The 11,614-nt window shown below is 48.6% G+C and overlaps 1 protein-coding gene across 1 annotated transcript in view; it reads right to left on the bottom strand.

The window, feature by feature from the left end:
- Positions 1-2,697: 2,697 nt before the first annotated feature.
- Positions 2,698-11,614, bottom strand: part of GRHL3 (grainyhead like transcription factor 3) — a 29,689-nt gene continuing 20,772 nt past the window's right edge. Inside the window, exons 11-16 of the mRNA XM_030039982.2 lie at positions 11,234-11,367; positions 10,355-10,389; positions 9,543-9,631; positions 9,313-9,398; positions 8,099-8,163; positions 2,698-3,699 (exon numbers count right to left, since the gene is read on the bottom strand). Of these exons, the coding sequence (XP_029895842.1) occupies positions 3,585-3,699; positions 8,099-8,163; positions 9,313-9,398; positions 9,543-9,631; positions 10,355-10,389; positions 11,234-11,367 (524 nt within the window). The 3' untranslated portion in view covers positions 2,698-3,584. The remainder of the gene's footprint in view (positions 3,700-8,098; positions 8,164-9,312; positions 9,399-9,542; positions 9,632-10,354; positions 10,390-11,233; positions 11,368-11,614) is intronic.

Here is an 11,614-nt window from a genome sequence, read left to right as displayed (position 1 = left end):
GATGTTGAATAATTACTACAATCGATGGGCATTGCAAAAACACTCCTCTTGGTGTTTTCATCTGATAAACCAAAGAGAAAACAGATGCTGGAGACTGACCATGCCCAAAGGAGTTGTTACCCTGGGGGGGGAACCCTTTCTTATCAGGGTTGAAATACGGGAGAAGGGCAGTGCGGGCAAATCCTGCACCTCTGCCGCTTGCTCGCCCAGAGGACGGACGCTTGGGTTTGCCACACAGCGTCAGGCCTTGGCGCAGCTGAAGCACGATGCCTGTGCGGAACGCGTGTCAAACCTCCGCGGTGTGCGTGTGCCCAGACACCCTCCACCGCACGCCCACCAGGTACGTTTGACGAGCCAGTTGACTTGAGCGTTTCTGACTCGAGTCGGCACAAACCAGCTGCCGACTGTCCAGAGCAGACACCGCTCCAGAGGAAGCTGCTCCCATTTGTCAGCGCGAGCCCTTTGCAAAACACAAGTGGGTTCATACTTTCACACGACCTTTGTTGGCTCAGAGGTGAATCGCCTTCATCACTCGTATCTTAATCTTCAAAAGGAACTGGTGGGCTCCGGGCAAAGAGTCAAGAATGCTTTCACATATTTGGGAGCTCTGCTTTACGCAACCTCTACAGCAACTCGCCTTTGCTGGAAGGGATGAACGATACTGAGCCAGTCAGCAAAACACCCACCCTCGGCAGGGGTGGCAGGGGGCGGTGACTGTGTCTGCTCTTGCCGGTTGATTCACGCCAGCGTAGTTCCCTGCACACAGCGGAGTTACCGTGATTTAAAACCTGACAAAGTCAAGATTACCCAGAACCTGCACAAGAAGAAGCACCTGGTTCTCTGTCTCTAGCCCATGAACAGAAAGCAGGGGGGCTGTGTAGACACGCATAGCTCCAGCCAGGGCAAAACTTGGAAAACCTTGCAAAACTTAGGATGGGTTCGTAGCCAGTGTGAAATGGACCACCGTAAAATCCAGCAAAATCCATCATTGTTCTGCTGGGAACCTAAAGTTACAATGCGAGATGATTTTTGCTGTTGTAAATTAGGACTAATGCTACTAGAGTCAATGGAGTCAGATTTGTGTAACTGAGAAGACAATCAGTCAGGTAGCGCTGTGTTTACACTAGTAGGAAGTTAGCCCCAAGATCAGACTTTTAGAGCAACTAACTGAGGGATGAGAGGTCGCCAAAAGCCCATAACACTGCATGCACAAAAATCCCCACAGTTGCCTGCAGCCCTCCCAAATCTGTCCCGCACGGCAGAGCAAGCCGCCTTCGCTACCAGGGGTTTCCCCACAAGCCCCAGCCTCTGCCAGGGCAATGGCAGCTCCCTGGGGAAAGCACTAGGACCGTGCAGAAACCTAGAGCGAGACATCGGGGTATTCCCAGCTCCGTCCGTCTGCTGCTTGTACCGATTCCTTGTGTTCAGGCCTCTGCAATGGTGTGGAGGACATGGTGCTTCCCCTGAACCCCCTTGTCTCTAAAGGGGCTGGGTTCTTCTCCCACAGGCAGCGGGAAATCTCTGTTCTTACCTTAGCAGTTAGCGCTTGTCCACGTGGTCAGGCAGGATCGGTTCACCCTCCCCAGGAGCAGCCCAGTGCTGGCCGGGTGCCCTGTGCCTGGAGTCCTGCTGCAGAGCTCTCCCTGAGAAGAGCAGAGCCCCTGCACCCGCCTGACGCATCAGGGCGATGAGGGGATCTGTAGGTTTCACAGCCATCAACGCTAAGCGTTGGGGGATTCCTGTGTGCCTGTTCTTAACTGGAGCTGAAATTCTGCTATAGCGAGACCGTAGGCTCAGCCTTGCAGAACTAACACTGAATCAGAGAAATCCTGCTGAAGAAGGAGTTTATGATATGAAGGAGTGCAGAGAGCTGGGAGAGATCTTCAAGGGTTGATAAGCCTTCGAACTTATCCAAGCCTCATCTTAGAGGCTTTCCTCATCGCGATAATACTTAAGTAATCCAAAATCCCCCAGCCTGATGTGTTTCAACATTTCAAAACCCCCTTCCCAGTGGGAGTAGAGCTGCTCTCTCTTCCCCAGTCATAGGACTCAGGTGCATCTCCCCTGGACATGGCCAGGAAAAGCAGAGGATAAGGGGGAGGGAGGAGGAAAGTCCCTGGTTTTCACTGGTCAGAGGATTAATTTGAAAATAGAGTGCTCCCCTTGGTCTTATTTTACCTAAATGGGAAGCAGCTGCAGATGATTTTAGCACAGGGGTGAAGGATTGGTGGTTGAGAGATAGCAGGTGTGAGGAGTTTAAACAGCCAGTGCAGCAGGTGGAAGGAGGTACACAGCTGGCCATCTGGTAACACCGTCTCACCAAAAAGATAGAGGCAGAGCTGCTCTTCCTATGAGCAGAAGTAAAACAGGGCATTTCTTTTTGACTTGCTGAAAATTTCACCAAATCCGTGTAACGTAATCCCTCCATCAAAGGGATGTGCCTAGAACTGCTCAGTAACCACCCGCCCGCAGCGCCGTGACGGCACGTCTGCAGCAGCCGGCACGGAACCGGGAGGGAGAGCCCAGCGTGCAGGAGGGGAGGGTTTAGGAGGAGTGCGGGTGCTGATCTGCGTGCGCAGGTGGAAACAGGAGCTGCAGACGTGAGCAGCTCGGCAGCGCTTGCCGTCTCTCACGCCTTCATGGAGAGACAGTTCAGACGGACAAACTCCTCACGCTGTGAAACAGTGTGCGGTGCAAAACCAACCTTGCGTCCTTTCTGTGCCTCTGAGGTCACCTCCCTGCCCTGGCTCCTGCCCGGCCCTTCCCAACTCCAACCTCCAGAGCTGGGTGAAAACAGTTCACTTTCCGTCTTTGAACCTTTATTACTACGGAGTATCTAAAACAACAAAACCAACAACACAGTTACAAAAGGAGTTCACGGAGAAATGTGAAGCAGCCTGTGTTTGAAATGCTCTGTGTCACCGTACTGAGTCAAATATAAAACGATGCATATTTATACATATATAAAATATAAAAGGAACAATACATCAGAAATGTATAAACAAGGGCTATGGAGGCCTTCGTGGTATTTACACTCAGATATGGCAGGGTGTGGGGCATGGGAGCAGGCAGTGTCCGTTCAACAGTGAGTTTTAAATGCGTCTGTGAAAGTCTCTGTGGAGAGAGAGAAGCTCAGAGCTGGGCTCAGCCCTGCTGGAAATGGTTTGAAGGTTGTGCATGACTGATGGTTTGGGACAAAGCCAAAGCCTAGGGTTGGATCAGTCACGGGCCAAGGCAAACAGCGAGCAGAGGCAGTCCCCTGCCTCTGCCCAGGCTCTGACAGCCATGTTAGTGTAGCTGCGCGTTCCCAGCGGTGAAACAGGAGGTCAGGCCCATCGCCAGAAGGGAATAAAATAAAATAAAATAAAAAATAATAATAATAAACTCAACAGAGAGAATTTCCATGTTCACATCGATAACAGATCTTCCAAGCAGTCTCCGGCCCGGCACTGTGAGGCCAAGGCCCTCCCCAGAGGCAGCGTATTCAAGTAAAGGCAACGAGTCGAGGCACTAGGCTGAGTTCTGTTGGGTCAAACTTGCCGGCTTTGAGAGAAGTAGTCCAAGTAAGTGCTGCCTGCGGCTCTTTATAGCTCCTTGAGGATGATCTGGAACTTGTCCTCTGCTTCCACCATGTCCAGGAGAAAGGCCATGTGGTTGCTGTAGTGCTGGATGATGTTGTTGTCCATGTTCACCAGGATCCTACAGGAGGGGGAGAACGGCTGGGTCAGATGCGGCACATTGAAAGGTTTGCAGAGCAGCTTAGTCGGGAGGGCTGGACGTTACTGCACACTCAGGATTCCCAGTCAGAACTGGGAATAACATCACTGACAAAGCCTCGTGGCATGGGGGTGGCCCTCTCCGAAATGTGTCCATGCAAAATTCCCATTAAAAATTGCCTTTACTGCCCTGTTATTGATCAGCATAATGTTATCACAGCTGCGCTCCTCGCTGCCTGCCAGCTGGGTGGGTTGGCTGCTGCCAGGCTGCGCCGGGAGTCATAGCCCTGAGCAGGCACAAGAAGGCACTGCAGTGTCCACCTTACCCAATTTGAGGGGCTCAGCCATGATTAATTAATTAAAGCCACAATACAACACAAAGGAACATCCTGCAGAGCTTTTCGCAAGTCTACCCTCGACATGCCTAGGCCCAGCGTTTGCTACACAGGCAAATTAATCTGGATTACGGCAGGGTGTGAATTTAGAGCAGAATTGCTCACTCCTCGCTTCTCGCCTGGGTGCTTTTAGGGGTGCATTATTCTGAACAAGCTGAGACTGCTGTGGGAGTAGATGGAAGTGGTTTGGAATAGGACGCCTTTCTCCCATCCAGAACAACCTCCCATGCAGACGTGCCCTGAGCATTGCCTGGGAGCCCTTTCTGCGAGGAACACACACAGGCAGGCTGAGCGTACGCAGCCAGCTGGGCCAGCCGGTGGCAAATTCCTCCCCGTGCTGAAGGGCACACCTCCAACCCTGCTGCAGATCACACAGCTTCTCTGACCTGGAATCAATTACACGGAGACACGGGGAGAAGGAAACGTTTCAGCAGCTGATTTAAACCTGAGGCTGCGGTTCTGTGCCAGGCAAGAGCCCCTCATTATTGTAATGGAAGTAACGGGGCGGCTTTGCATCACCCCACTGTGTTCCCATAAATCAGATGTGAAATTTGTAACTGTTTGGAGGAAACAAAGAGAACAAATTATCTTTCTTTGCAGAAAGCACATCCCCTCCAGGTTCCTGCTGGGGTCATTAATGGGGCAATAGCATTAATTGTGCAATGCTCCACAAGCCAAGATTAAAAACAAGAAAAAGAAAAGGCTGAGCGTCTAACAAATCTAACAGTTTAACAAGCACCAACATGGGGCCCTGGTGTCCCTCCGGGGAATGCCTCGGAGGTCAGTGCAGCCACACTGGGTTGCAGCGACTGGCTGCTACCCGTTTGATCACAGCACGTACAGGCAGGCTCATCAGAGTCCTGGCCCAGTGTGCCCGAATTTCAGAGGCGAAGGTGGGAGCTCTGTCCTCGCATCCAGGCTGTTCTGGTGTCAGCTTTGTCCCGTGGCCCGACGCTGCGCTGCCTTTCGGCAGAGCACGAAACACTTTACCAACAGGCTATTAATTCTGTCACGGCACAGTCGGAGAAGGGCATCCCACCCAGCGCAGGGGAAGCCTGAGACACGGGGTCTGACACCGTCCAGGGGTCTTCCCTGTGAATCATAACCATCACAGCTGCATCTCACCTCCTGGCACCAGACACCTGGGGGCAAGGGGCCCAGGCGCCCACACCCCTGATCCCAGGGAGTCTGGCCTCCGACCCGTGCCCCCAGAGAGACAGCGTGGATACCCAAGGGTGGGTTGTCACAAAAAGCCTTGCAACAGAGCTGCTCCAATTATCTCTGGCTCTCTCAGTCCTGGAAGCTACTGTCCTGTGCCTCTTGCTACCATGCTTCCATCTGATTTCTCAACCGCAAAAGATTCAAGGGAGTGTTGATTAGGAATCCAAGCCCTGTATTGTTTTTCTAGACTAAACCTCACCAAGATACGAAATTACTTATTACTGCTCTTGAGTCACCCTGAGACTAAGTTCATCTGAATGAGCTCATCACACTAAGGCGGCCCATGGCTGATAGTAGGTCCTCACCTGCTGTAAATCCAGGTAGTACCACTGAGCTTCACTAGTTTACACCAGATGAAGATCTGACCCTCAAGCTGTAATTACCAAGAGAGGATTGTTTAGGGTGGAGCAATAGGATAAAATTATTCAAAGGAAAATTAAATCTGGGGGAGCAGGAAACAGTGTCTGACGCTGCCATCTAGTAGACTGGAGAAAATCTTGTGTATGTCCCCCACACTTCAGCAATAACCTATAGCATCAGTCATGTTGCGCTTTCATTAAACTAGGTGTCAATTTTATTTTTTTTAATCTAATTTCCAGGTGTTGCCTTTTCTTTTTGTTAGATACCTCTTTGCTCCTCCATTTTGGGGAAGAGGTGGAAAGGACATCTGCCTGTTTTCCCTCCCAATCATTATTAAACAACATTCACTACTTATCAGATCAAGTAATGAACAAAACCAAAGCAAAACAAAGTATAGGTGGCCTCTCCCCTGAAGCGGTGCCATTTCCTGGTCCACCTGCAAACTCATCAGCGCTTGGATCTCTCTTGCCGCGCAGATGCTCACAGTCAGCTGGTTCAGAAAACGCCAGCCCAAGCTGGAGTTACCCGAGAGGAGTTGTTGTCTGATGACAGTCTGATGACCTGTGATGGCCACATCACAAGCCACCACCACAGCTGACACACCTGAGTTTTGGCTCAGTCCTGAAGCTGTAATAATAAACTGACCACCCCTGTCCTTCACAGTCGTTCTTCGAGATCAGACTTGAGGCACTCTGACCGAAGGTGTATGGGACAATCCCTCTCTTGAGGCTACCAGTGTTGCTCTTTTTCTTTGGGGAGAAAATTTCCATTTCTGGGGCTAGTGGATGAGCAGCATCTGACAGCACTGAGGGCCCTGAGTTCAAGAACAGGTGGAAGAGCCTCCTGACAAATTTGGATACCTCACTACGGCCCATCCATCATCTTAAAATTAGGATCCTATCTAAAAACCCTCCTAAAGGGGGAAAGGTTGCTCAGTTGCGGATTTAGAGGTGAGGGGATTGTAACAGCTTCCCAGTTCAGTGACACCACATCACAGCATGGAAGAGAAACCACTGCCTCTCCTCCACCCACCTTGCAGCTGGCTCCAAGCCTCACTTTAGCTCTGCTCCCCGTGAAGCAAACAGGCTAAGTCCCATGGGGATCAAGTTATGGTGACACCAAACGAGTTGGAAGATCCCATCCAAGGAGCTCACTCTTACCAGAAAGAAAATGCAGAAGCAGAGCTTTGGACTAACCCTCAGCTCCCAAGAACTCTGTTCCCGTGTTTTGCTACGCAGAGGACCTCTTTGGGGGGCCATGCTAGTGAGAACAGCAGGGCTGCATAACGCAGGACGTGTCGTCAGCCTTGCTTTTCTGCCTGTCTCTCCCCATGCTCAAACTCTGGACCAGGGCCAGCAACAACAATGAGTTCATCTCCCAGGCAGTCACTGCTGCTTGCAAAGCCTGATTATATCTCGCTCGCTCTGCAAGAAGGGCTCTGGATTTAGCTTTATGAAAATAAGCTTGGGAGTTTATGAGTCGTTCCCTTTCCATCAGCTGAAGGGAGAACTTGCTGCCAGAGATGGGGTCAACCCAGAGGGAGTACTTAGTCCAGAAGACGTTTCTGAAAGTAGCACTTGGCTCCTCATCAAGACCATTGACCTCCACGGAAGACTCAGCAGCTGGTCCTCAGCTCACGCAAACTAGCACCGCTCCCTCTCAACCATGGAGGAGATCCAAACGGATCGGTCACTTTTAAACACGACGTTGAAACCACTTGAGAAGCCATTTCACATTTACTGCAAACCTCACCTATCACCCCCTGTCGAGCTATGCCTGTCTCCCAGCAGCGCCTGACAAGTGTCTCAAGTGGGACCTGCATTTCTGTACTGGGGCTGCACAAGAGCCACCAGTCCCCAGAATGGTCTGATCCATCACCTCCCAAAGTGAGTGTGAAGTTTCCTATTGACCTCCCTGTCTGGGGATAGGAAGGCAAGGCTGGGAACAGACACTTCCCTTTCAGATCTCTCCTCTTCTCCACCAGGGCTCCCCATGCTCTTATTTAGCTGGTACAGTCTCTTTCTGAGCCCGGGACATTTAGGCACTTGGTTTGGAGAAGCAAACATTCATACCAGTCTGATGGCAGTAAGATAAGTTCTCCATAACCTCAGGCTTTTAGACTGAGACACAAAGGATCACCCATTAAACTACCCAAACAATTCCTCCTTCATCCAACTTCCTTTCCTTGGGAGACTTTACACTCCAAACAAATATAATACAAACAAGCATTATCCCAAATCTTTAAAGCCCAGAAAGATCTGAGTTTTATATGCTCTAAATAGCACAGACCTCACATGGCTTTACTTTTTATTATCTTGTTAAAACGCTATTTCAGCCTATGGCAGGGTACCAAAGAGAATGGGGTTTTAGAGACACGGCATAAAAGCAGATGAGAGATTAGCTTACCCTCTTTTGCATTTTTTGTAGACTTTATAAATGCTTTCTTCAGGAAGCCCATATTTTTCTGAAATCTGTGAGAGAAAACATGGCAATACTTTGTACTTGTAAAATGAAATTCCTATGATAAAAATCAAAGATAACACTAAGCCAGGGGTATTCAGCAGCAAAGGATTCCCCCTCCCTTTTACTCAAGAAAAAAGGGCCGAAGCAATGATCTGAACAGGACAATTTGAACATGTCTGTGTCCTGCAGTGGGCAGATGGGCAGGCTGCAGCTTGGCCTTGGTTCTCTTTCTGATGGCTACTGCCAGGCCAGGAACCTTGGGGAATAATCTTCATTTTCTTTCTCTCATTCCCTGGCCTGCTTGGGGCTAGATGCTCCAACCTGCTGGGCACAGAGAGCGCTGAGCTTTTCCTTTGATGATGCATCCAAAGGTGACAGAAACTACAGAAACTGTTTGTGTCTGCTGTGGATGCATCTGACTGCAGCTTTTGCTTAGGTTTTAGCTGATCTGCAAAGCTTTCCTGCAGACCTCTCCTAGGCAAGTACAGTTACGGTCTTAGGATGACAGGAGTTTTGTAACTTTTTCACAAGCATTTTCTGTAGAGGTTTTTGACTCTCTGTGGTGAGGGATGGGGGAGGGAGAAGATGGCAAAGAATCCTCTGTGCTGACATTTTTCAAACTCTCTATTTTTAAAAGTTTGTAAAACCAACAGAGCTTAAAGTGCACCCATAAAGCCACCCCAAATCTGGGAGGTTTATTGTTTGTTTCCTTCCCAGCAATCTCCAAAGAGAGGTGGGTTATCAGAGATGCTGCTGATAATCATCACAGAAATATGTCTGTGTGCTCCTCAAACACAACACAGGGAATTCCAGCATGAGGCCAGAATTTGCTTCAGATTGCACATCTACAGCCTTGAGAATGGAAAGGGTGTTTTACAATGGAAAATATGAATGTGTTGTCACAAGAGGAGACTTATATTATGATCTGAACAAAACATCTTGCCATAAGGTATGTTCTTCCCCGCTGCAACACAACACACAGCCCATGCCAGGACCTGTGCGTAGAATTCACCTGCTACTCACAATTTCCATTTCCATTCTCAAGAGAAAGCAGACATGTGATATAAGCAGTCTTATATCCAGCTTCCTATATACCAAGTACCATTGCCCTTTATCTGCAGTTTGTTCATGTGCCACAGTGTGTTGATAACACTTACAGCTGTTCTGAGGCCCTGGAGATCTGGTGTCTTCAACATGAGAGCATCAAACACTTCCTCTGACTCCCTCCGCACATACAACAAGACTGAAAGAGATATAGCACAGCACTGAATGAGGGCTCCTTACAGCATGTTCTCAGAGTGATGTGGCCTCATGTAATTCAAGATCCAATGTTACTTGAATCAAATGAGACACCACATTGAAGAAGAGCTCCCATCCCAGGGATTACCTCTCTGAGGATCTTCTTCCTTGGTTTGCTTTGGAGGTATCGGGTCAAACTCATCTGTGAATGAGGCACCACTCCGTTTTAAGGGTAGCCTAAGCAAAAGGAATACAATACTCTCAAGAGGACAGAACAATAGCAGTGAACAAAACAATTCCAGCAATTGAACTTTTGCTTGAACAACCAATTACTCCAACAAACATCTAGCAATTAAATATCGGTTCTGTAATTACAGCAGCAGAGTGTCTACCAGAGCTGCAACACCCTGCCTAACGCGTACAGGGACATCAGCAAGTGCAGGCAGTGGTTTTGGTATCACATCATAAAAAAAAGCCTTTTGCACCTTTGTGTCATTGTTTCTTTATTGATATCACTAGACAGTGGATCAAGCCTAGGGTAAATACCTGGTTCTCTCCACTCTAGACACACTACAACTATGATTTCTACGTCATTCCAGTTTATTTTACAGCAGTATCTGCCTCCAGTTACTTGAACCCTTCCCTGATAGCTCTGTGATCTTTTTTTTTACCCTCTTTCTAACATTGTCTCAATAAGAACAGCAAGACAGTCATGGACCTGACTCATGTTGGAGTGGCTCACTGATAGGGAAATAAATGCATCTGTGTTTCTGCATCCCTTGAGTCCACTCTAGGCCAAATTTTAGCACATATTTTGACACTCAAGGGCATCAAGGAGACACTATGATGTGTTATTTTGCACCTGTAGATACATACTGCCTGTGGATATCAAACAACAGTGACATACCCAAAGAAATAGAGCAGCTGATGGATGGAAAATACAAACTGCTGCATCCTTACCTGTTTGCAGAGTTGGGAACAGCAGGAGGGATCACCTTGAAATGGAAAGGAAACATTGGTCTTTTAGTTTGCACAGTATCATGGTGTGTCAATGAAGCTGGGTGGGGAGGAAACATGATTTCCCTCCTCCCAGTCCATCATTTTTCCTATCCAATTAAACCCAAACATCTGTATGTGTTTCTTAGATTAAATGAAACCTGATATAAAGAACCTACCTAGATTCTCCTCCTCTAGCTAGACCCAAAAGCAGGTCAAATCTCATAGCCTGCTTGGGAGCAAGGACCAAATTTCTCAGTGAGTTCTTTGGTTGTAAACCAGATTCTTCTAGTCCCTGGTTTTGATGCTGAGACATCAGTACAGCAGCCACTGCAATAGGATGCTACAGTATTGTCACAGATGGCTTTTTCCCCCTTTTTGACAACTTGAGACAGTTGTTTCTTGAGGGAATACTGATGACCTCTGAAGGAGGCTGGGTCTAGGTTTCCTCAGGCTCAAGGGGATTAGGAAGGGCAGAGGACAAGTGAGAGATGTCCCACACACAGAGGGACTGATATGGTTGCATTTTTCTATAGTCCACTTTCTGCTGATATTTTTCCTACCACTCCAGTCCTCTGTGGAAGCTGCAGATGATACATGTAAACCACAGGAATATCTGGCTGGAAGGAACCTGGAAAGGTTATCTTGCCCATCACTGTTGCATGACTATCTAGGCCACTCCTGACAGCTACGTCTTCAAGTTCACCACATTTCCACAGAAGAATTGTGGTTTGGTTTTGGTTTTTTACATAACACAAGTCATGTCTGGGGGACTGATCAGTTTGGAAATGATGGGGGTGACAGACAAGGGCAACAGGTTGGTCATTTTTTGAAGGGACTTACCGTGCCACACCTCTGCAGGTTTGAAAAATGGACGTTGGGGATAAACAGGACTGGCTGGGTTTCGAGGTCAGTCTCTGGCCTCAGGAACGTGATTTCATTCCCTCTGAAGCCAGAGAGCAAACAGCCTTTCAAACCTACAGATGGAAAGTCCAGTTCATCTCAGTTCAGATGGCAGTTTAAGAGGCAACTACATGCAGAGAGGGAAAAGCGCCTGCCCAAGGTCTCCCAACAGAAATATTAGAAAAAGGACAGGACCCTGCAGAACCAGGTCTTCAGGGCTTGCCCAGTGCTGTCTCCCCTAGGGAAGGCTTCCTGCCAAGACTCCGAGACAATTCAGAAAGTTTGCTTAGCATTAATAAAGGGTGTTGAGAGTCTTGGTAG

Source organism: Aquila chrysaetos, chromosome 16 (assembly GCF_900496995.4).
Source record: "Aquila chrysaetos chrysaetos chromosome 16, bAquChr1.4, whole genome shotgun sequence".
Classification (NCBI taxonomy): Eukaryota; Metazoa; Chordata; class Aves; order Accipitriformes; family Accipitridae; genus Aquila; species Aquila chrysaetos.
Note: the sequence above shows the minus strand (reverse complement) of the source record. Positions and strands in the feature narration are given on the sequence as shown.